The following is a 24,967-nucleotide window of genomic DNA, read 5'->3' on the forward strand; positions in this document are numbered from 1 at the left end:
ATTGAATGGATTGCATTGGATCTACGTAAACTGGACGAGAGAAGAGGACAACGTGACAGTTTAAAGGACTTGACAAATTGTATGTAATCACGATTAACATTGGAAAGAAACCAGACCAAGACTCAAAAGCAATCCAATGCCCTACTGCCGGCTTCGACGTTCCCACCTACAACCTTGACTTCATATTGATGTGGATGGCCTTGATGGTCGAGTAGGCCTCGAGACCGGCCTCGCCCAGCTCGCGGCCGATGCCGCTCTGCTTCACGCCGCCAAAGGGGATGCGCCAGTCGCTGTCGTTGCTCGAGTTGATCCACACCATGCCGGCCTCGAGCTTCTTGGCCACCCGGTGCGCGCGCGTCAGGTCCGTCGTGAAGAGCGCCGCGCCCAGGCCGTACTCGGTGTTGTTGGCCAGCGTCACCGCCTCCGCCTCCGTCGCAAACTTGCCAATCACCACAAAGGGGCCAAACACCTCCTCCTGGAAGATGCGCATCGTCGGCTGCACGTCCGTGAAGACGGTGGGCTCGACAAAGTAGCCCTTGCCGCCGGCGCCGGCCGTCGTGGCGGCGCGGCCGCCCGCCACGAGGGTGGCGCCCTCGGCCTTGCCGACGTCGACGTACGACAGCACGCGGTCGTACTGGGCCTTGGTCACCTGGGGGCCCTGGAAGGTGGCGTCGGCAAAGGGGTCGCCGACCTTGGAGATGGCGTGCACCTGCTTCTGGAAGGCGGCCAAAAACTTGTCGTAGACGGACGCGTGCACGAGGATGCGCGACGTGGCCGTGCAGATCTGGCCCTGGTTCGACATGATGCCGCCGTGGGCCCACTCGACGGCCTGGTCGAGGTCGGCGTCGGCAAAGACGAGCAGCGGGCTCTTGCCGCCCGTCTCGAGCGTGATGTTCTTGAGCGTGCCGCTGGCCATCTTCATAATGTGCCGCGCCGTCGCCGTCGAGCCCGTAAACGCAATCTTGTCCACGCGCGGGTGCGTCGCCAGCGCCGCGCCCGTCACGGCGCCCGGCCCGTTGAGGATGTTGACGACGCCCGGCGGGAAGCCCGCGGCCACCACGAGGTTGGCAAAGTACAGGATGCTCAGCGGCGTCTGCTCGGCCGGCTTGAGCACCACGGCGTTGCCGCACGCCAGCGCGGGGCCCAGCTTCCACGCCGCCATCGACAGCGGGTAGTTCCACGGGATGATCTGGCCGCAGACGCCCACGGGCTCGCGGACCGTGTACGCCAGCTTGTCCGGCGTCGTCTCAATCACCTGGCCGAACCGCTTGTCCGCGTAGCCCGCGTAGTACCGCAGCGTCTCCGCCACCTCCGTCAGGTCCTCGTCGCGCGCCACCGCGTACGGCTTGCCGTTGTCCCACGTCTCGATCGTCGCCAGCGTCTCGCGGTGCGCCTCGACGAGCTCCGCCAGCTTGTGCATCAGCTTGCCGCGCTCCGTCGCCGGCAGCTCGCCCCAGGCGGGGCCGTCGAGGGCGGCGCGGGCGGCGGTGACGGCGCGGTCGACGTCCTCGGCCGTGGCGGCGTACACGGAGACGATCTCGGTTTCGTCACTACGAGATCAGCGACTGAATACGAATAAGGCGAACAGTATGGGGCGAAAGTCCGAGAGACACGCAGAGCGACCAAAGAGGACGACAACACAAACTTACGTGGGGTTGATGGAGGCGATCTTGCCGCCGTCAGACGACTTCACCCACTCGTTGTTGATGAAGAGGCCCGTGGGCTGGCTGTAGGACCGGCCGTTTGGCGCGGTCAACTGGACGGCGAGGTCGGCCATTGTGTGAATTGGAGAGTTGGCGTGTGTTTGACGATGGAGAGGGTCAAAGTGTGGGAAGAGCGGAAGCGAGGTGACTGAGAAATGGTCTCAATATGAACAGAGACAAGAAGAGACGGCTATGCGAAAGAGATGCGAGATGAGGAATGCAAGTTCACATCGACTCGTATCTGCCGCGCAAGTCCCGATAACTGGTGATAAACGGAGGACGCGAGAGACGATTACAAAATGTCTCGCACAAGTTGTGTGAATGGGGAAGCTCTTTCCTGTTCGACAGCTGCCAGCGATTCGACCGACTAGGAAAGAACAAGCGCAGCGATTCAAGGACGCAGAGCGGTCGCTCCTCCCTTGCACCGCAACTGGCCGTTGTGGCCATTTAGTTTGGACATTCCTTCCCAAAGAGGAAAAACAGTTGGAGAGCTCTTTCGCCTCGTACCCCTCCTTCCCGCCCCTACTTCTCACGCCTCTGTCCCTATCTACAGCAAACAGCCTCACACAAAAGGCCCATCGGCCCCCACCTCTGTTATCGGAACCACAGCCCAATGCCGTCAACAGCTCGACAGACAGCCCGTATCAAAGTGTGGGGTTGCCAGGTGATGTTGTTAGGACTGGTTGTGTTCGTTGAGACACTGGTGACTTGAGCATCAGAAAAGTGGGCGGGACATTCGGCCTGTTTTCGGTTTAGCCTGGATTTACAGCGCTGTTACAGCGCTCTTACGGAGTACAGCGTGACGGTCGTGCTGATGGTGGCCCTCCCTAAAAGATGACGTCCCTGTGCAGCCCACTAAACACGGCAGCCTTTCCCCACACGTCCCCGGGCGTCCCATCGTCGTGGCTTTGTCGACTTACACCGTTTCTCCATTTCTTTCTTTTCCTCCTTTCCCCTTTTCTCCTCCCGTCATTTACATGTTGTATTTCGGCTGGATTTTTGTTACGTACTGTTTTGTCCCAAGCGTCTGGGGTAGCCGGCACCAACGCCCGTTGTCCGCCGTTCTCCGTATTCGCCCCAGACGATCCTCCCCAGACCGTGCTTGATATTGCTTGTTTCTCTCGACCGTGACTCTTGGCTTTACTACTTAGTTTCGCCTCTTTCTTCTCCGAACTCGACACTTGACTCTCCTCTCCACGGCCACACGGGCCCTGTCTGTCCACTTCCCCGCACAAGGAACAAGACCAGCACAGAACCGAAGGCGTGGCTTATCTGTTCTCGCGCCTCGGCGTTCCACTTGTCCTATCTCTGCCCGCTCTGGTTATCACAGATAACTCTGCCCTGGAAATGCATTTACACATCCCAAATGGGAAAGTCGACGCGAACAAATACACGGTCTTATCCACGCTTCGACCTTCTCAGTCCAGTCGTGTCGGCCACAGCTGTGCTCCGCAATTGCACACTGGTCCTCGGTGTGCCGACATCGCCATCTAACAAAGCGGTCGTTGGTAGACAAGTGGGCAACATGGGCGTGTAGCAGGTCCGAGATGAGCCGTTGTATCGTGTGTCTGCCCTGCCCCTCCGGTGCGAGGTTGTGAGTGTGTTCAAGTTATCAATTTAATATTCAGGACAGTGTTACACAGTGATTTATGTGTAGATCTTTGCTTCTGCTTTCCAATTCCGCTCTGTTAAATTACATTTGACTTCCACGATGATATTCGAAATATTCAACAAAAAAGTTTCATTATCCAAGAACATGGTATCATAAGCTAGCCTAACGTAGCACTAAATCAGTCCCTAAATTACCACCCTTTTAGGCGGTTGCCCCTAAAATCTCACCCTTTCTACGGTCGTCGTCGTCGCCAGTCTAAGCCTGTAGTTCGGTAAAAATACACTGTAATCGTAACGACGCCTCACGCAAGCCCCCTCGTTACAAGTCCTTGCGGTCGGGCGACACAGTCTGTGCAGCCATCTCGTTCTGCGCGTAGATGACACGCGCCACCGACTCGCGCGTCTCCAGGTAGTCGCGGCGGCCGCGGATGAACCAGAACGCCGTGGCAATGACCATCATGACGCCAAACACGGCAATGGCGTAGTTCATGTCGCTGGCGCCCGGGTTGGGCGAGCCGGGGAACAAGAAGAAGACGGTCGTGATGGCGCAGTAGACGATGGAGACCCAGTTGCACACGGGGCCCAGGCGGCCCAGGTGGAACTGGCCGTGGGGCGGCAGCTTGCCGCGGCCCGCCCACAGGAGCGCGAGGATGGGCATGGCGTAGGAAATGGTGAGCGCGATGGTGCTGACGCTCAGAATGGCCGACAGCACGGTGTCGGAAAAGGTGTAGAGCACGCCGACGAGGCCGACGAGGGCGCCCTGCAGGTACAGCGCGTTGGCCGGCACCTTCCAGGTCGGGTTGACGGCGGCCAGCGTGTTGCTCCAGGGCAGGCCGCCGTCGCGGGCGAAGCCCCAGGTCATGCGCGAGCCCGTCGTCAGGATGGACACGCCCTGGCCGAGGCCGTTGAAGATGAAGAGGGCGAGCAGCACGGCGCTGCCCTGCAGGCCAATGGTGCTCGTGCACAGGTCCATAAACGGCAGGCCCGTGGGCCCGTTCAGCACGTCGTCGAGCGACTGGATGCAGAAGAGGCAGACCACCATGAAGACGAAGCCCGAGAGCGCGCCCATGGCGACGGCCAGAAACACAATGCGCGGCATGTTGCGGCGCGGGTTGGGAATCTCCTCGACCATGTGGATGGCCGAGTCAAAGGCCGTCAGGCCGTAGGCGGCCTGCACGAGGCCGATGAACCACGTCACGCCGTTGCTCCAGCCGGTCTGGTTGATCCAGGTGCCAAAGACAAACGTGCCCGACTGGAAGGCCAGGTTGCGGCGCACGCCCACGGTGATGAGCAGGGCCAGCATGAAGACAAAGAAGAGGCCCACAAAGCAGACGCCGACAAAGTTGTTAAAGTAGGGCAGGACCTTTTCGCGCCGGCAAAAGACGAGGTTGAGGACCGTCAGGAACACGGTGACGGCCAGGTACACCAGAAACTGGATCCAGCCCGTGCTGGCGCCCTCCCAGTCGTTGTCGAAGATGACCTTCATGCCCAGCAGAAAGTCCGTCATAAAGGCAATCTGCGACGCGCCCAGCGTCCACCAGCCAAAGGTGTTGATCCACGCGCAGTAGTACGACGCCACCTTGCCGAGGGCCGTGGCCTCGCCGCCGGGGCCTTCGAGCAGCTTGTGCACCCAGTAGGCCTGGCCCAGGGCCGTCGGCATGCTGCTGACGAGCTCGCCGAGCGAGACGGCGATGCACAGGTTGCAGATCGTCACGAGCACAAGGCCCCAGAGGATGCTGATGGGCCCGCCGTTGGAGAGGCCGCTCGACAGGTCCTGGGCGAAGGTCGACCACGTGCCCAGCACACAGAACGCGAGCGACAGCATACTGAAGACGCCAAACTTGCGCGACATGTCCTGCGAATGGCCCATGGCCGCGAGGTCCTGCTCATCCCGCAGCTCCTGTTCCTCGGCCTTGGTACGGCCGTTGGGAAGGTCGCCCATCGTGGTGGAAGGTGTTTTGTGACGAGGAAGAAAAGAAAACGTGGTAATAAAACCAAAAGGAAAACAGTGAAAAGACACAGAAGAGACAAATGAAAGGACAAGTCAAGGGTTGGATGACGCTGCCACCGGGCACCGACTTTAGGATTCGGGCAAGACGAGGTACCAATCCGAGCTTTGGACCATTTTCTGGAGGACGGTTCAGGGAAAAGATAGGAAAGCGTGTGAGGAGATGGTGCCAATCGACCAAGACGACCAATTGACAGTGTGAACAAGTATCGAAGTCGTGTGGTGTGTGTTTGCGTAAAGTCGCATCATACGTCCTCGTGGCGCAAACGGTGATGCCGTCTGATATATGTAGTTTGCAAGGGCCTCCCGGCTGACAGCGGTGGTCCCTTTTGGCAACGCCGGCGACGGAGTGGAGGAGTGAGGAGAAAAAGGGCGCCCTGGTCGACTTGCCCTGGTGCTTTGTGATGAAGGTGGTGACTCGGTGGTAGGCGAGGTAGGCTCGCTCCTCGGCAGGGTAAGAGCAAGTGATCGGCTTTGTTTTCCTGGGGTGCGCCTGCCGGGTCGCCTGCCGTTCTTCCCTTGTTTCGATTCTTTCGCCCTTTCCCTTTCTGTCCTATCAGTCCGTCTTGGTTCGTGCCTTCCCTGTTCTTTCTGTTGCCCTTCCCCGCAAATCTCAATCAGTGTGACAGGCGGCCGATAGTCAATAGTCAGATACAGAGCACTGGTCTTGTCTCCATATTATTCTGTTTCGCTTGCGTAATTGTCGTCCGTCATGGGGAGAACGAAAGCCATGACTTGGCGCGTCGTCCAATCTGCCACGCTCACCCTTCGCCAACAGAGCAATACGACTTGAACCTGCTTCCAATATTTGGGGCAATTGGGGAGAGCACGTCTCAATGTCCAGGTGTCACTGCGGGGACGAATTTTCTGTTTTCGTTGTGCTAGTTTTGCGCATTCCTTCGCTCCTTCCACCTCCTCACTCTCCCCAAAAAACTAGCGTTCGCAGCCACCGTTGGCACCTTCCTTCTTGGAGACTTGAACCTGGAAGTCTCGGCCACAGAAGCCACCTGGGGCAACAGCGACTGTCTTTCCCGTCTGTTTTGGCAGGCGGGTGTTCTTTGAGCTTTTCGGTGGTTTCTACAGTCCTTTGTTTGTCCATTTTTGTCTTATTTTGTGTGATTTGCCTCCACCGCTATCTTATCTTGACCATGTGGATTTTAGATTCGTAAATTCTACAGCGATATTATTCGCTGCAATCCACAATCGGCCAGCCCTAACGCGGCCACCTCGCGTACCTTCCTCTGACAAGGCTCGCGGAAAGGATACGTTAGAAGCAATAAAATACGAAATAAGAGGAGAAAGAGCGATGTTCGCCGAGATTGAGGATAAGGACGGAAGGACCATTCAGCGGTTGTTCTTTCTACTTGCAGTAACGCTCTGCTATCGCACCTGCCCCTAATACCCTAATGTCCAGTCCATACCTGGGTTGGTCCTTCCCTGCCGGAGCATCCTTGCACAGTATCTGACATGCCGCTATCGCCCGTGGATTGAGTTGCTGGATTTGAACAAAAACTCCCCAAATAACTTGCATCGTCAGACCGACTCATTGAGAATATCCAACACAACCAACACAACCAACACAACCAATCTGACATGAGGCAAGCCAACTCGCACCAAGCAGCCAACGGAACCCAAATCTAGCCTAGTCCACTCGGTGGCAAGTGGGCTCGCCGGCCCCGCCGCCGTAAACCCAAAGCGAGCAAAAAGTCCATGGCCAGCGCGGACTCGGCGAATGAAAAGACAGGGCGGCCAATACCCGTTCTTCTGTTTCGAGGACCCAAAGAAGGACAAGCTGGACGGGCACGACGGGCATGCCACAGGCACATTGCGGACACACAAGCAGACAAAGCATTCCATTACCAAATCGAGGCTAAGGCAAGGCGGCGGTTGCAGTTACATCCTGGCGTCCAAGAACCCCAAACGAGCCGGCTCTCCCTAAAGACGCCTGGATAAGGAGCGGAGATACGACTCTTGGGCTGTGGCTCTCCTTTCCTCTTTGAGAAAGTCCACGCGCACGAGCTGCAAGATAGGACGAGGCGAGAGAGGACAGGAGACGCAAGATGAGGGGCTCGCCGTGAAGCGTGGAGGTCAGGCCAGAACCGGCGGATACTTGGGGGAAGCTATGGGTGGAACAAAGCGACACGTTCGGCGGCTGCCAACGGCCAGGCTCGTATCTGTCCTGGCCGTGGGCGGCGTGGGACGAGCCAGTGGCCGCCGTCTCCGGTGCGAGGATGGGGGTTCATAAGCTCCCGGCTCTTCCTTTCTCTCCTCATCTTCGTGGATTCTCTTTTGTCTGCTCTCTTGTTTCTCACCACACTTCACCGTCAGTATCTTGACTGCACACATCTGCCCACCGCAGCATTATTCCAAAGCCTCGCTTGTCGCGTCGACAACCACCGCGCCCCAAACCCCCAACCCCCATCCCCCATCCCTGATACAAAACAGCCTGCTACGGGCACACCACCACTCGCTTGTATGGACGACTTCCACAACAGCAGCAACCATGAACATCGACACAACTTCAATTGCGGGCTACACAATCTTTCGGGCCGAGGACACTGGTTCCTCAGTAGTAGAGCCTTCGCTGCAGCAGCCCCTCGTGCATCCGCTGGACCAGCTGTCGATTCATGAAATCACCCTCGCTGCCAAGATCCTCCGCCAGCATGCTCAGCCCAAAGAGCTCAAGTTCAACTGCATCACCCTGCGTGAGCCCCCCAAGGCCGAATACGCCGCCTTCCGCGAGCGGCGTGGCCCCCGCCCGGACCGCAAGGCTTTCGCCATTGTCCTGGTCCGTGGCACCATCGTCTGCGCCGAGGTCGTCGTGAATCTCGCGTCGGGCGTCGTCGAGCTCTGGAAGGAGGTCACCGAGGTCAACCCGACCCTGACCCTCGAGGATCTCGACATCACCGAGCGCGTCTGCCGCGCCGACCCCCGCGTCATCGAGGCCTGCCGCGAGCTCGGCATCACCGACATGGCCAAGGTCTACATTGACGCCTGGGCGGTTGGTTTCGACGAGCGCTGGGGCCACGATCGCCGCCTGCAGCAAGGCATCGTGTACTACCGCAACTCGGCCAACGACAACCAGTACGCCCACCCGCTCGACTTCACCATTGTCGTCGATACGGAGCGCGAGGAGGTGCTGAGCGTCGACATCCGCCGCGTCAACGGCGAGCGCACGGCCGTGCCCCTCGAGGAGCACAACTTTTTGCCCGAGTTCGTTGGCGACCAGTACGTCGAGAACCTGCTGAAACCCATTGACATTACGCAGCCGCAGGGCGTCTCGTTCCGCATGCGCGGCAACGAGCTGGCCTGGGGCCAGTTCAAGATGCACATTGGCTTCAACTACCGCGAGGGCATTGTGCTGTCGGACGTGCGCGTCGACGACCCGACCGCCGGCCGCCAGCGCACGCTGTTCAACCGCATGTCCGTCGTGGAGATGGTGGTGCCGTACGGCGAGCCCAGCGCGCCGCACCACAAGAAGCACGCCTTCGACGTCGGCGAGTACGGCACGGGCCTGATGACCAACTCGCTGCAGCTGGGCTGCGACTGCAAGGGGGCCATCCACTACCTGGACGCCATTGTCTCGACGGCCCGCGGCGACGCGGCGGTCATCAAGAACGCCGTCTGCATCCACGAGGAGGACAACGGTCTGCTGTACAAGCACACCGACTACCGCGACGGCACCGTCATCACGGCGCGCGACCGTCGCCTGATTATCTCGCAGGTGATCACGGCGGCCAACTACGACTACTGCTTCTACCACATCTTCACGCTGGACGGCACGTACAAGCTGGAGATTAAGCTGACGGGCCAGCTCAACACGACGTGCATGCACCCGTCAGAGACGGCCGCGCCGTACGGCACGGAGGTGGCCCCGCGCATCAACGCACACAACCACCAGCACATCTTCTCGCTGCGCATCGACCCGGAGATTGACGGGCCCAACAACTCGGTGGTCATGACGGACGCCGTGGCGGCGGATGATCCGGTGGGCTCGCCGGGCAACCCGTACGGCAATGCCTTCTTGGCCAAGAAGACGCTGTTGCGGACGGCCAAGGAGGGCGCCACGAGCTACAAGCACGAGACGAGCCGGTCGTGGAACATTATCAACCCCAGCTCGCTCAACGAGACGGCGCACACGCCGGTCGGCTACAAGATCATCAACAACAACTGCCCGGCCGTGCTGGCCAAGCCGGGCAGCATGGTCTGGAAGCGGGCGGCGTTTGCGCGCGAGTCGCTGTTTGTGGTGCCGTACAAGGACTACGAGCTGTTCCCGGCCGGCGACTACGTGCCGCAGTCGGACGGCGCGGTGGGCCACCCGCACAACGCCACCGTGCTCGACTGGGTCGAGCGCGACGAGAACATTGCCGACACGGACATTGTGTGCTACGTCCAGTTTGGCCTGACGCACTTCCCGCGCTGCGAGGACTTCCCCGTAATGCCGTCGGAGCCGGTGAGCGTCATGCTGCGCGCGACCAACTTCTACCAGAAGAACCCGGCGCTGTGGGTGCCGCCGTCCATTGTGGCCGTCGACGCGTCGTCGACGCATGCCTTTGCCAAGGGCAACCACAGCGCCGCGCAGCCGGTGACCGGCGATGCCGCTGCGACAACGACGACGGCGAGTGGGTCGTGCTGCTCCGGCAGCAAGCCGCGACTGTAAAATGTTGCAAACCACTGCAGTCCGAAGCGTGAGGGTCTGAATCTGAATCGACCGTAAAACGTCATTCATATCTCGCACCGTTGCAGGCCTTTGTCTTTATCACGTCCTTTTTCCCTTCTTTCTTCCCAGTTTGGTTCCCAAGGAAGCCTTGTTCGTTCTTTTGATTTTTGCTGCGTCGAGGGTACGCGGGTGGCATGTCACTAGCAAGTTGAACATTCGAATCGTAATTCAATTCATCATGTCATGAAGCCCAACACCCATCTCTGCGATGTGACTACTATCTTGTTATAAAAAGAGCTTGATTGTATAGACAGGCATACTGGTACGCGTGAACCGGTACTCCCATCCCAGCGACGTCTTGTAACCAAAATTTATCGTCCGGCATCGTATTGTAAGGCCATCGCCTCGAGGGACCAAGCACAGGATGCACCGTGTGTACATCACTCGCATTGGCCCATTGGTCAGACAATATGCCCGTGCGGGTAAAGACTCGGTACTCTATTCTGTATATACGCATTTTATTGTTTACATTACGTTGTGTAACAGCCCAATATACAACACGAAAAAGCTCACCGAGAATTTCCTTTTTTGGAGGTGCTCCTGTGCCGTCCCTGCGCCAGCCTGCTTAGTGGATGTGCTCCCTGTGCTCCCCGTGTTCCCTGTGCCCGCTGTGCCTCTGGCTGTTCCATCGCGAGCCGGCACAGCCACAGAACCGTTTTCTAGGCCGCCATCTGGTAGCTCGATAAGCACGCTTAAATGCATCTCGAAAGGCCGTAACAAAATGAAACATAACTTCATTGAGGTGGCAATGAGGTATGACTTATAGCCCCCTATATAAAGAGGCAGCCCATTTCTCTCGTCTCTGACTTCGGCCACCCCCTGCACGTTTTCAACTTTCTCGCCTTCCTCTTATATTACCGCTTCCTCTTGATACCTTTGCACTGTACGAAAGCTCGCTCTTGCAAAGAATCGAACGCGTAAGGCTATTTAACCGACCAAGGACTCGTTCGAAAATAGAGAATAGTTTGATTTCTTAAGTGTTCACGATGTAAGGCTAACATTTTCATAGAACCAATGAAAATTAAGTAGCAATCGCTTTAGCAATAAACATCGTCCCGTCATAAATAATCTGTTTTAAGAGTTTGTGAATGTGGTTGTGCTTTCCAATGCCTTCCTGTGCTCCCTAGGTCGATGGAGCCACAAAGTTGTACACCACCTCTCCATATTAGAGCAGTTTGACTTTGTTTCTCAGGCTTTGAATCGTGTACACACTGCGGAGGAGCTGGTAGTAAGTGACCGTCTGGCCTTGTGGAATTCGAGGAGTAGCTCTGTTTGCTACGTAAGGGTGGATGGGCTATGGATGTTATCACTATCGTTGACGTCCTCGTTGACACTATTTGAATTGTCTTGACCGTCGTCGTGATGGATACTGTCTGGCCGTGCATTCCTGACTCTGACTCTAACCGGATCAAACGTCTGCAGCACTTTGGCCTTCCAAGCATCTAGCTGGCCCAGCAATTTGGAGAGAGTGACCTTTAACTGGAATCGGTGGTTATGCCCTTCTTGGTAAAGTCGCCTTTGATGGTCCACGTGTCGCCGTCGTTATACGACACCCACTGGTTGTCGCCCCACGATGTCTTAACGGCCGCGTCCGTATAGAGTATAGAGCGTCGGCTGCAGGCCGTTCTCGGCGATGATGGCCTCGATCTCGCTGTTTAGCAGAATGCCCGTCTGGTCGTTACACGCGCCCGGATCGCCGCCGGAGAGGTATGGGCATCCCGGCGCTGTGTAGGCTGCGCTCGCCACCGTCGTGCTGCGGCCGTACATGGTAAGCCCCAGGTTGACCTTGGCCGGGTCGACGCCGTTGCGCCACAGCAGGTTAAACGAGTCGTGGATCTCCGTCAGGTTCGTGTGTGCGTTGAGATACGCCCCGGTCCACTGGTTGCCAATATCCCACGTGCCGTGCAGGTCGTACTCTATTACGTTCAGGTGGCGTAGTGCAATTGTAAATCCACAGCGGCTCAATCAGCGACATCCCTCGTCTGGCTCCTCGCCAGCGTGCGGAACAAACACAAGAGGGATCAGGAAAAGGAATAAAATATAAAATTATCCCATAAAGCAAAGTAGAACCGCTGGGTTAAAATAAGTAAAAATAAACATGGCTACCTGGGTATAAATTACACCGGCTCAAAGCGAAACAAAACATTGGGGAACGTGATGGGTATTGTACCAGACCTCCTCTTACTCTTACCATCCTTTGCCTTCTCGGTTTCTCCCCCATCTTCGTCCAACACCCCTCTCGCCTTCTTCTCGCCGTCCATCTCTTCATCTTTCGCAACTTCAACGAGCAACACCAGCTGGTCACGCGCAACGGCCATCTTTTTGGCCAGCGGGTGGTCGAGGGTGCTGATGCTCTCGAAACCACGCAAGGCGTCACGGGCAAACTCGAGGCTCTGGGCCGCGTCGCCCAGGATGTAATAGCCCTTGGCTAGCTCAATCAGCGTGACGAGGCGGTCTGGGTGGTACTCGCCGCGGTGCGAGTGCATACTCTTCTGGCGGTCGGTAATGTCAGATAGGATCTCAAGGGCCTCTTTGCAGCGCCGCTGCTCGTTGAGCACGCAGGCCAGCGTCTGAAGGCCAAAGAGCGTGCCGATGTGGTTTTCCTCGAGGGTGCGGCTGGCAATGGTCAGGCCGTCGCGCAGGAGCTCTTCGGCGCGCGCGTGTTCGCCACAGGCGCTCTGGACAATGGCGGTGTTGACCATGGCCAGCAGGGTAAATGGATGCTCGCGGCCGCACTGGGCACGGCGCGTGGCAAGAATGGACTGCATGGTGGCGGGCGCATCACGGAAGTAGACGCCACCGAGCAGCGCGCCGACGCGGCAGACATTCTCCTTGGCGAAGAGGGTGCGCTCATGGCCAGGCCCGTGGGTGCGCGTCATGCCGTCGACGGCGCGGCGGTGCAGCTTGTAGGCCGTTTGCATGTCCTCGGGCGTCCAAAATTTGGCGACGGTCAGGCCCAGATGGTCAATGGCATTGAGCGTGTCGGGATGCTCCGGCCCCAGTTTCTTTTCAAGTCCCTCGGTGGCCTGTTTTTGTAGCGACAAGGCGTCGGTGTAATGCCCCAGCTGCCACAGCGTGTGGCCGAGACGTTCCATGGTCCGCAGTGTGTCCGTGTGGTCCGGGCCGAGCGATTTAATGCATGTCTTGAGCAGGGCGGTTTCCAGGCGCTTTGCGTCGGGCCCGCGACCCAAGTTGAAATAAACGGTTGACAAAAACATGGTGGCCTGGCGTGACTTGCTGTGGTCGCGGCCGAGATGTTGGTGCAGAAAATCGACGACTTCCGTTAACAGAACCTCGGCATGGGTCCAGGCGCCGCTCTTGGCATATATGTAGCTGAACTTGGAGAGCATTCGGATCCGCTCTGTATCGACCGCAGGCAACAGGTTGTGCACGGTGGCAATGGGCTTTCTCGGGCGCAGGCGTTCGATCTTGGCGCGACACTGCTGGACATGGTCAACATGCGCATGGAGTCGTGTGTGGTAAACGTCGTCGGCGACGGTGGTACCGAGCGGCGGCAACAGGATCGAGGCGGCAAGCACGCGGCCGGCCACGTCGGCCCAGAGCATCTGCTCGGCAAGCACAAAGCGCTCACGCGCCCAGCGGTGCACGATGGGATGCATAAAGTAGGTGTTTTTTTGGTCGTTGTGGATCAGTAGCGACATCTGTGACAGCTCGTTCAGGGCGTCGTTGATGCGGTCGCTCACTTCTTCGTGGGAACCAATCTGTCGACCCTCGCGGATGATGGCCGGCAGGGCCTCGGGGCCGCCGTGTGTGAGGGCCCGCATCAGCAGGGACTTGCCCCAATGCTGCATCAAGTGGAGCCAGGTCAAGGGATGCAGCCGGCGCGTGTGCCCAGGTTTGACGTGCGGCTTCTCGTCGTCGTCGTCGTCGTCGTCGTCAGCTGCGGCGTCGGCGTCGGCGCTGGCTTGCTGTTGTGCTTCCAGCTGAGCATTTCGCATAGCCCGCAACAAGATTTCGGGCGAGATGTTCTCCCAGTGAAAAAAAGCAAACGTCTTGAGTAGTTGTGTTGCGTTGACGGCGGCCTCGGAGTCCTTGGCAAGAAGGCGCTCGTAGCACAGCTCCCATGTAGCATAAACAGTGTCGTTGCTGGCAGAGTCAGACGCCCGCTTGCGTCGAATATTGTCCCGGTGGATGCGCCTCCAGCTGCGGTCAAAATAGCCCGGATAGTCCTTGAGGGTGCATAGTCTTTGGCTGATGGCAGCGCCGGCGTGGATGATGGCCAGCGCTAGGCACCCGAGGGTCTCGGCCGTCTTGGCAGCCAGGCGCTCGAGCTTTGTGTCCCACGGCGCGGGGTGGGACGATGCTTTCAACAGCAGGCTTGTGGCCTCTCGGTAGTCGAGTCCCTGAAAGTCATAGTGTCCTGGCCCAACGTTCCCGTGCAGTATGTGCGTTGGGCTTTTCGTCGTGATCAGGATGCTCCCCCGGTTGCCGCGGGGAAAGTATTTCTCGAGCTTGATGCCGGGGTCGTCGGCGTTGTCGATGATGAGCAGCCAGGTGTACGGCAGGTTCGAGAGCCAGTGCAGCGCCGTGGCCACGCTCTTCTCGCGCTGGGCGTAGTTCTTGGCCAGCGCGCCCAGTGTTTGTTTCAGGCGCTCCTCTGTGCTGGCATCCACCCAGAACACGCCCCAGAAGCTGTCGCGGTTGTCATCGGCAAACTTGCAGCAGAATTGCGTCTTGCCCGAGCCACCGAGGCCTTGGATGACGAAGCGACGCTGCTGCCGTTTCGCCGGCCCTGGTGGCTGCACAAGAAACGACCGTAGCTCGTCTAACAACGCCTCGCGGCCCGTGAAAATGCTGCTCACCGACTGCGGTGTGTCAAAGTGCTTGTTTGTTGACGCCTCTTTTACCGAGGCGGCAGCCATGTCGGTCGATGCTTTCAGTTCCCGCAGAGCGTGCACCATGGCAGCGTCATATTGGTGGCCGCCGGGCAATGACCCGCCGTCGGCAATGTCCGCGAGCCCCGATCGGATGCTGCTGTCGAGCTCGCGCAAGTCGCCGGCTAGGTCGCGAAACGACCGTGTGTGTTGGTCATTTTGGTCCTTTATGGTCCGTGTGTCGTTCATGGTGACATAGGAGAAAAGCAGCTGCAGGCCCTTGCCATACGTGTCCAGCTGCGTGCGGCACCGCCGCAGCTCGTCGCTGTACTTTTTTCGTCGCGAAACCTTGCCATACCTGTCGACTAGGTTGTGGCTCCTGCTGCTGCTGCTGCTGTCCCCGGCGGGCTTGTCGTTGTTGGTGCCGCAAACATTCTCAATAATTGTCGCCAGCCGCAAGACGACTTGGTCGCAGTTGGCCATGTTCTTGCGCAGTTCTTCCCACAATCCGTCGGGTGAGCCGTCAACCTTGCTGCCAGGTGGCGATGGTGCCGAGAAGGTGTCTTTGATCACGATACAGACGCCTCGCAACGACTCGACCTCGTCGGCAAGGCTCTTGAGCTCCTGGTCGACATTCGAGAGGTCGTGTTGGAATTTGTGGATTTTTTGCACGATGCGAAAGCACACCTCGGCAATGGCAAGTGCGCTGGCTGAGATCGAAAGCGGATCCATGTTCGATGTTCGTGGTGGGCAGCGCCCGGCGAGCTGTTGTGGGATTCGTTCAAGATCTCCGTCGTATTATGTGACGTAGTTGTAGAATGGAACGAGCAAGGGGGGAGATGGCTTGTTCATAGCTTGTTGATGGCTCGATTCTTTAGGAGAAAAGCACAGCAAGGGGGACGTGAATTGTGATATCCATGGCTGGCAAGAGCGACCAGCAGAACGAACGGAAGGAGCGGAGGGAAAGGCGAGAAGCCCTGAAGAAAGGGCCCAAAAGCCACGAGGTCAGCCGCAAAATACGGAGGTGAGGAAAGAGCAAACGAGGGACGAAGAAAGGAGCAGTGCAGAGAAGAGGGAAGGAGAGGGGGAGGGCAGGACGCCAGGCAGGGCCCTCATCTGCTCTCAGCCGCAAGCTCTCAGCCGCAAACAGGCAAAAAAACAAAACAGCAACGCGGAGACCATGGGGGGCGAGCCGACCCACGAACGCTGGCGTGTGAGTAACACTCTATCCGGTGTCCACGTAAAAGGCACCGGATTCTCCTGTTCTGAGAATTGGGGCAGTGTGCGATGTATTCCTGCAACTGAAGGGAGAACAAGGACGCTGTGTAGTGGAATGGGACACAAAACCAGACGATGCCCAGAGCGATATCCAAACTTTGTCTTCGTGGGAGAGGGGGATGAGTGCTTGAATGCCCTCCCGAGCCAACACTGATCGAGGCCAGCCATGGGCCGTTCCGCCGCTGAGCTCGGCGCTTAAATGGCGCCCGCACCTGCCCCCTGTCGACGCCCGCGCCTCGTTTTTTATTTGAACAAATTATTGGAACAAAATGACGGGACGTGGATGGCTGTTTCTGCATGTCCTGGCCAATTACATGCAACGGTGGCTCGGTGGGGAGTACTTGAAACACACAGGCTCATGGCTGCCACCTCATTGGCTAGCACCTGTCCTGGTTGGTCGTTGATTGCTTTGGCCTGCCGCACTTCCATGATGGGCACAACATTCTGTACCCCGTACTCCGTACGGAGTGCTTCGTATCGTCTTTTTAAATAAGGGGTGCCCCTCGTCCTCGTGAGCGCGACATGTTGTGGATGATGAAGACGTACGGATTACGTCGTACAAGTGAGCAATCGGAGAAATAGAATGGTGGACACCTCAAACCAAAACAATACACAACAAAACAAACAACCCCCTTATCGACGACATTCGACTGAGATATTTACCCGAAGGGATTAAACCATGGGCGCCTGGAATATCCACGGTGCTTCGGCGTGACAGACGTTTCGGGCACGACGTTCGCGCAGTACCTGCTCGGCGCTCGCGGCCTCCTGACCATTGACCCGGCCAATATCGAAGCCGTGCTGTCGACGCGCTTTGAGGACTTTGGGCTCGGCCTGCGCGCGCCCACGTTCCACCCGCTGCTGGGCAGCGGCATCTTTACGCAGGACGGGCTGGCGTGGAAGACATCGCGAAAACTACTGCGTCCGCTGTTTTCGCAGTCTTTGCGCGAGCGCGATCCCAACTTCAAGACAATCCAGCGATGCGTCGACAGCCTTGCGACGTCGATCCGCCGGGCCGACTACCCCAGCGACGGCAAGGGCTTTGTGGACCTGCAGCCGCGCTTCTTCCGGCTGACCTTTGACACGACCCTGTTCCTCCTGTTTGGCGACACAACTGGCGGTGCCGACACGGACACGGACGCTGCCTGGAGTCGCGTCACGGGCCAGGCCGCCACCTTTGCCGAGGCCTTTACGACGGGCCAGGACTACCTGGCGCACCGTGGCCGACTCGGCGCCTTCTACTGGCTGCTCAACGCCAAGGGCTTCCGCCAAGCCTGTCGCGCCTGCCACCGCTTCATCGACGAGGCCGTCGACCATGCACTCACAACGATGGGCGAGAAGCCGGCCGAGCGCGACAGCTACGTCCTCATCGAGGCGCTCGCCCGCCAGACCCGGGACCGCCGTGTCTTGCGCGACCAGACACTCAACGTGCTCCTCGCCGGCCGCGATACGACGGGCTGCTGCCTCACGTGGACGTTTCGCCTGCTGTCGCGCCACCAAGCCGTCCTTGACAAGCTGCGCGAGGAGATTCGGTCCGTCTGCGGAATTGGCGCAGACGAAGCACCGCCAACGCGAGCGCAGCTAAACCACAGCTTGCCCTACCTGAAACAGGTGGTCAAAGAAGTCCTTCGCCTGTACCCGTCGGTCCCCGTCAACTCCCGTGAGGCTGTTCGGGATACGGTGCTGCCGGTCGGCGGCGGGCCCGACGGCAAGTCGCCCGTTCTCGTCCGCGCCGGCGAGGGTGTCGGCTATTGTGTGTACGCGATGCACCGCCGCAAGGATATTTACGGGCCCGACGCAGACATATTCCGGCCCGAGCGCTGGGACGAGGAACGACTGCAAAACATTGGCTGGGCCTATCTGCCCTTTAACGGCGGACCGCGCATCTGCCTGGGTCGTAAGTTGCCCCCGCCCCTGACGCAAAAGCAAAACGTTGCAAGTTCAAAGCAATACATACTAACAACACCGCAGAAGAATTCGCCCTTGTCTTGGTGTATTACACCGTCGTGCGCATGATCCAGCTGTTCCCGAAAATGACAGCACCGGCCGGCGAGCCAGACGTGCCTGTTGGCGAAGAGCGGCAGTCCTTGACACTGGTTGTTTCACCCGCTGATGGCTGCCATGTGTCGATGTACCCGAAAGAAGCGTGAAGCTAGTCAGGGGGAAATGGTTGAAATGTGCAAGATACTTACTATAACACAGACGGTACACAGGCGTGTACACGCCTGGGTAGGCATGCGTAGCATGTTGGCGTATGTGCCAGGCTGTGAAGGGTCTGTGCTTGGCCCCAAAAGACGGGCCGCGATTTGCAGGGACGTCAATTGGGTTTTTCGGCGGGTATATCAGTCTATAAAACCCAGACAAATGTAGGCAACCGAGTGTGACACAGCTTCACGACATCGGACCCAAGGTGATGCTGCGAGGCGCAATAGCTTCCTTTATACTACATTCGTAGGCCAAGGCCTTATACCCCAAGAGCTTCCCGCTCGACCGCTCGACCGCGCGGTGGAGTTTTTGTCTTGGCATTCAAGAACTCTCTTGCCAGACTTGTGTCGATGTCCATTCCTGTCCATGCACAGCGGCAGAGATATATTTTCTATTCGTTCTTTTTTTCTGCTTCGACTCTCGTTCGTTTATTTTATTTTCTTTTTCGTTACGCGTTTACTTTTATTGTTTACTATTTTACCGTTCTGAATCTTTACTTATATTTCCCCTATCTTGATGTCATCTTAAGCATTACAATATTAGAGGCAATAAGTATCTATTTAAAGATACAAATCAGACCAAAGACTAACCAAATAATCAAAGTAATTGGATACAACGGCATACGATGTAGAATTGTTGCACCCCTTATTTGGCAAGTAAACATCAGGTGACGATAGGAACGTGGGCCCCACAGTGAAGCCACGAATAACTGCATTACATAAGCCTCAGCCACCAATTTCCCCTTTCAGGAGTCCCCCTTTCCAGATACACAGAACAAACGACTCGGCATCAAAGGTCGCCAACGACATCCCAAGTTGACAAATTTTTCAAGGCATTCTATGCGACACGGAGCTCATGAAGGCGCATGACGGCGGTGTCTTTTGTGTTTCAATTGCTGACATTAACACAGGTCGTGCGGGCCAGAGAACCGCAGACGAAATGCGCGGACCACCAAAGCGTCCTTGCGGCCACCGCGAGCAGCTGCAGTCGTGTCTGAACACAATGGATGCTGCGAGAGACACATTCTGGGACCCCAGGCACGAAACCATCGTCGATGCGCCCGCTCCTGCGGAGTGTGGTGACTTGTGGTGACTCTCAGGGACGCCTGTCAACAGTTGTCCTGGAAAGCGTCCAGCAAAGACACAGAGGGAGGGGTCGCCTTCCTGGCAGAATATGCATCTCTGGAGTGAAGACTCTGTTCAGCGGCGTCTGGATTTGGCTGTTCGGGCAGACGAAGCTGCATGTCGTGGCCTCGTTGCAACCGCTGCCTCCAGGCATACAGCAATGACTCTGCAACGTCAAAGAAGCAGGCACATAAGGCCAGGACAGGATACGGCACCAGGGCTGAACCAGCCCAGATTGCATGGACGCTTCGGGACACGGCGTTGGAGGTCTAAATGACTGGCTCGTCTTGGGCGCGAGTGCGCTGTCGGACGCCAGTGCGGATCACTGATGACACAAACTCGACACTCGCATCCCCGGAACGCAACGACTCGAGTCGAGGGGCGGGACAATACGAGCCGGTTCTGGATACACGGCCACAGAAACGGCGCTGGGCGCTCGGCACGGATGGACGATGCTCGGAGAGCGATTGGCCGGATGCGGGATACCGTCCCCGACAAGAGGCAAGACAGGACAACCAAGTTTTGTCGTGAGCGTTCCTTGAGCGTCCATGGAGGCCGTGGACAGGATGAACAGGGCTGACAGCATGCAGAGGACGGCAGAAAAGTTTCTGCTGTCCACAGGCCGTACGATCGTGCACAAGACCGGCGCCCAGCTTCCAGCTTGTAGGCTTGAGGATGCCACGAGGCAACGTGGTTCCTACGACACATGAGTATGTGTTCTACAGACGACGACAATCGGCTGCCTGCTATGTAAAGATATCCTGCGGTCACAAGGCAGAAGCAGCGCAGGGTGACGTCGATGTGAGGGTTTCTGCAATGGCTGGACGGGCTTCTGTGATGCCACATCCTTGTGCGGCGCACATCTTGTCCTCTCCCACATCGAGCGACACATCGCACCGACAGAGGCGCTCCAGTGCTAACTCTTTGCCGTTTCCTGCCTCGTTGTAGGCGGTCTCCCACCAGCGGCTTCGTTTTTTCCCCCTCATTCCTCGTTTTCTTTTTCTTTGCCAATTTGTTGTCACTTGGAGCGCCCGGAGAGCTCGCTTACTGCTTGCTGCCGTGCAGTCACCAGCCACCAAACTGGATGTGCATGTTGCTCGCACCGGCTGAGTGTCTCTCAGCCCCCCTAGGATGATCTACGGTACGAAGTCGGATGCTCAGAACGCAGTAGGTGACCGTTGGATCTGCAGAAAAAAAGGAAGCACGGACAACTCGGCTCAGGCGGGTGCGACAAGGAAGTGATTGCGAAAAGATGTGCAGAGTGGCGATGTGCAAGATGTGCAGAGGAGAAGCGGAACAAGACGGACAAAACGGATACAGAGGAATTTCTCGGATGCGCAAGTCTCTACAACTGACGGCAAGGGCTCGTTCCCGCGTCGTTCTCTGCGGTTCACGTCGCAATCCAACACGACATCTCGAGAATGGCAAAAACCGTCAAGGTCAGAGTGGAACAGAATAGCACACGTCCAGCCTGGTGGCTTCTTCTCTCTTCTTTCTTGTGCGCCTCTCGCGCCGGATTCGCCCCTTTTCTCTCGGGCACACCGCCTCGGAACGTTGCATGTCGAGAGGCAGTGGAGAGGGGTCGAGAAAGAAGAAAGAGTCGAGAAGAGTCGCGGAACGGATACTGACAAACAGCGCAATCAAGTTGACGGTGTCGCCACCGCCGTCATCTTACATTTTATTTTCTTATTCGACAAAATGGGGTGTGAGGGAAGACGTAAGATGCCCCAGTGGGCGTTGCTGTGAAGGAGAATACGGGAGACGACATTGGGACACTGGGACACTGGAGCCATGGACAAAAGGAGACGCAGCGGATGCAAAAGGAGGACTGGCACTCGCTTCGAGCCCGTCCGTGGCTCGTCGCATGCACAGCTGAGGAGAAACAGCTGGGAATTCCAAGGTTTTCGAAGAGTGCCTTTTGTCTTTTTCCCCTTTCTTTCCTCTCTTTCGTTTACAGTCTCGACGAATGGTTTCACGCACAAAACATGGACAAGGCATGCACAATACACCTACGCCCCCCCGCAACGGCTGGCCATGGCAGACATGCCATGGGCTGGTAACCCATACCAGTACGAAGTACGTCGCGGCTGTCTGGCCGGCCTCCGCCACCGCATCGACCATCCCGCAAAGGCCCCCATTTGTCAACCCCCTGCAGACAGAACGGCAAAAGGAAAACAGGCACGTCTAGGTGGCTACCATTGTCTCGATGAGGTTGAGAGCTGGAGAGTTTGAGAGGCTGAGAGTTTGAGAAGCGTATGGCTGTCTTTTTTGCCCAGGATCCAGAGAGGAAGCATCCTGCGCGCCACAAGACACAGCCGACACGAAGCAAGAGGAAGAGGGCCAAGAGGGGACCGACAACGGAGCCAAAATGGGCAGGCGATGCTACGTTGAGCCAAGACAGAAAGAAGCAAAACTGTCGGTCTCATGGAGTAGAAGGTGTGGAAGGGGGGATGGGGGGGAGATGCAGAAGGGGATGCAGAAGGGGATGTAGAAGAGTGAGCGGAGAGAGAGGGGTGTATCGTATTCCAGCCAGTGAGGCAAGATGAGGGCAAAAGAGCTCAAGTCGGCATGCTACGATGGCACGTTGTGGCTCGTCTTTCTTTGAGTTCTTTTTTTTTTTTTTTCCTTTCTTTTTCCCTTTTTTTTCCCTTTCTTTTTTTCCTTTCTCTCTCACGCCCTTCCCCACCTCCTTTTCTGGTAGTCTTCTCAATGTTGCAACCACTGCAAGGACCACTGAGAACTGCCAGAGCCACTACCACTACTACTGCAGCATTTGTCACCATGTGTTCCCCCTTCCACCAGTACTCGGCCTGGGACGGGTGGCTGAAAAGGGCAATGAGCAGCCGTTTCGGTGGCAAAAGGGTGAGGAAAGAGGAAAAACAAGAGGAAAAAGCAGAGGGAAAACAAAAAGGGCAAGACGACGAGGGGAAGGATGAATAGCGACTGGGGTGTGAGCAGAGCACGGCCCACCTTCTGTCCTCTCTGAAGCGTCTCGAGGGTTTTTGGGCGACATGACCCTCTGAGCCTCTGTCACCGAATGCTGCCTCAGAGTCTCTTCCCTCCTCTGCCAATCACCAGTGTGAATACCACAGACGACCGAAAGGGAAAGAGAGGAACACAGAGTCTGAAAAGGGGCGGGCAGGGGTGAGCTGGCGGTCGATCTTCTTTCCTTTTTGCCCTCGCTTTACAGTGGTGCTCTTGGCTGTCTTGGGACGCTGTCGTCATGTTTCTTATGTTTCTTTCTCTTCTGGGAAATGCCGCTGGGCTGCACGACGACAACCGACTTTAAGCTTCGCCGCATAGACTGCGTATCTTTTGTCTCTCCTTTTCTGACCTGTCACACTGTCTGAACCTTGTTTGGCCTCTTTAGGAGACTTTTGGCGCCGTGCATCGTCATATTGTCCGACGGCCGTCCGTCGACACTCGTCGTCTGCTCTCCTTCCTCTCTTTTGTCGTCTTTCGTGATATAAAAAAGATGTGCACGCAAAAGGAATGCCATGTCTTGCTCCCCGGAGGAGAGAATGGATCGTGCTCCCTTTGACGGCCGTTTCAGCTGACCCCGACAACGACGGCACGAGGCAAAACAGCAAGAGGCGAGAACATCGCTCTCTGATCTCGCTGATCCGCTGACCGCAAAATACCGGAGACACGACAGCCGCAGGGAGGCCCAGAAACAAGACGTGCGTTTGTGGAGTGACCGACACGGCGATAAAGCGGATGTAGGACCTGTACGGCATACGACGGACGACGTAGAGAAGGGCATTGTAAAGGAAATGATCATGATCTCTCGGCATGCCTTTGCTCTGGACGATATGCGCATTGTTTGCTCTTTGCCACCATGCTTTACTCGTTCGTCTTATTCCTACGGTTGATCGGCATGATCTCGCCCTTCTCTTGGTCCTTGATCACCGTGCAACGGCTCGCTCCTTCTTGGCTCCTGGGGGGAATGCGTGATCATCCACACGCGGAGAGGCAGGCCGTTCCAGAGGAGAGAGGCACCCATGCCCGGTCGATTGTCTGTGATCGGCACAAAATTAAAGTACAATAAAACTACGGCAAAAGGGCGATGGGAGTGAAGCTCTGAGTGCTTACAGAAGATCGTCCCATCTGGCAGTCAACTCCCATGCCAGAGGCAAAGTGGGCAAGCCCCAAGGTGAGGGCGATCACGGAAACGGTCTCCATTGACGACAACCGCAGCCGAAAGTCTCTACATACATCGCAGTACGACATTGTTCGACGTACGTGATGTAGATCCAATTCAAGACGCTGTCCACGGTCTTGGTCCCTTTGTTTCCAGGGTCCTTCTCCATTGTCATTCTCTTGTCTTTGTCCGACCGGTCGATCGTTCTTCGCCGTCCATTCGTTCACCCAGCGGCTCTTCATATGGTCTCGTGCGAGCCTTTGCCATTTCTTTGTTCGTGAGCATCGTCTGTCATACCCTTCCCTTTTGTTGCTTCTTTCACACGTTTCGGATCGTCTCCCGTAGCACATGTTCCATTCTTCGCTTCTGTTTCCGTTTTCCTACTTCCTTTTTTCTCGACATACGGAGTACAAGACTCCCGATAATGACATTTAGTAGAACGTGGTGGCGAGAAGGTCTTGACGACGCGAGCACTTGAAAACTCGGACGGCGGTCGAGTAAAGAAACAAAAAGACCGCGTCCAAGATCGTGTGGACTGCTCTTCGTCTGTTGAAGCGGTCTCGACCGTACTTTGTCGATGGGGTTCATCACTCGCAAGAGTAGTCCATCCTCGTTTTCCTAAAACGGCTGGACTTAGATACAAAGGGACCAGTAGCAGTCGAACATGGTGAATTAAGCACGAGCAAGTCCAAGTAACGCAGACAAACAGAAAAAGACCATACCATTGCGACATTGTATCTTCGTACGATAGGCAGTCAAGGCAGACGGGATCTAGACCGCCTTGGCTCGAGATGCGGCGATGGCCATTGTGCGGGTCAAATGACAAAAGAACCTCTGCAGGTGCAGCTCCGTTGAAGTCGTTCACAGTCGCTTGAACCTCCCTGTGGCTCTAGCTTTTGCGGTAGGACTCTGGTCGATTTGGCTAGGAGGGGGGGAGTCCGAGTGTCTACGCTTGCAGATCATCAGCAAATCATTTTGAATGTTGACGAGTGCATGGATAAGCTTATTCGTACGGAGTCCTCATTCTTACTTTGTCATACATTGTACTTTTGGATTTTCCCATTCTTTGTATTTGTTTCTTTATTTTTTGGCTCGCTTGATATAGTGGGCGATATAGACGACATCAGCGTTCCGATGGTGATGGTCCTAGAGTCAAAAACGGGTCACGCCCAAGGTTTCAATTTTATATCGGCCATTTCACTGCGGAATGAAATGAAACAATGCGGAACATAAAAAGGGCCAGAAAAAAAGAAAAGAGTAAGAAACAATGTACAAAACTTCGGGCTACCGCTTAAACAAAAGTGCAACTCCCTTTGGCTTGGGCATATTCTACGCCAACAAG

At 56.8% G+C, this 24,967-nt stretch overlaps 5 protein-coding genes across 5 annotated transcripts; 2 read left to right on the forward strand and 3 right to left on the reverse strand.

Moving 5' to 3' along the window:
- Positions 1 to 166: 166 nt before the first annotated feature.
- Positions 167 to 1,777, reverse strand: SPBR_07091 (aldehyde dehydrogenase (NAD(P)+); the record flags this gene model as incomplete). Its single annotated transcript, XM_040765345.1, has 2 exons — positions 167 to 1,550; positions 1,650 to 1,777. 2 exons carry the CDS (start codon positions 1,775 to 1,777, stop codon positions 167 to 169), a joined length of 1,512 nt encoding a protein of 503 aa, XP_040617706.1.
- A 1,856-nt stretch (positions 1,778 to 3,633) lies between these two features.
- SPBR_07083 (amino acid permease family protein) lies at positions 3,634 to 5,256 on the reverse strand (the record flags this gene model as incomplete). The annotated part of the gene is made up of 1 exon (XM_040765337.1): positions 3,634 to 5,256. One exon carries the CDS (start codon positions 5,254 to 5,256, stop codon positions 3,634 to 3,636), a length of 1,623 nt encoding a protein of 540 aa, XP_040617707.1.
- Positions 5,257 to 7,825: 2,569 nt separating this feature from the next.
- Positions 7,826 to 9,982, forward strand: SPBR_06788 (primary-amine oxidase; the record flags this gene model as incomplete). The annotated part of the gene is made up of 1 exon (XM_040765044.1): positions 7,826 to 9,982. One exon carries the CDS (start codon positions 7,826 to 7,828, stop codon positions 9,980 to 9,982), a length of 2,157 nt encoding a protein of 718 aa, XP_040617708.1.
- A 1,638-nt stretch (positions 9,983 to 11,620) lies between these two features.
- SPBR_06403 (uncharacterized protein) lies at positions 11,621 to 15,609 on the reverse strand (the record flags this gene model as incomplete). The annotated part of the gene is made up of 2 exons (XM_040764660.1): positions 11,621 to 11,958; positions 12,234 to 15,609. 2 exons carry the CDS (start codon positions 15,607 to 15,609, stop codon positions 11,621 to 11,623), a joined length of 3,714 nt encoding a protein of 1,237 aa, XP_040617709.1.
- A 448-nt stretch (positions 15,610 to 16,057) lies between these two features.
- On the forward strand, positions 16,058 to 18,305 carry SPBR_06743 (cytochrome P450 alkane hydroxylase; the record flags this gene model as incomplete). Its single annotated transcript, XM_040764999.1, has 3 exons — positions 16,058 to 16,090; positions 16,900 to 18,052; positions 18,127 to 18,305. 3 exons carry the CDS (start codon positions 16,058 to 16,060, stop codon positions 18,303 to 18,305), a joined length of 1,365 nt encoding a protein of 454 aa, XP_040617710.1.
- Between the last annotated feature and the right edge of the window lie 6,662 nt (positions 18,306 to 24,967).

The sequence above is a fragment of the Sporothrix brasiliensis genome, assembly GCF_000820605.1.
Source record: "Sporothrix brasiliensis 5110 chromosome Unknown Cont20, whole genome shotgun sequence".
NCBI classification, from domain to species: Eukaryota; Fungi; Ascomycota; class Sordariomycetes; order Ophiostomatales; family Ophiostomataceae; genus Sporothrix; species Sporothrix brasiliensis.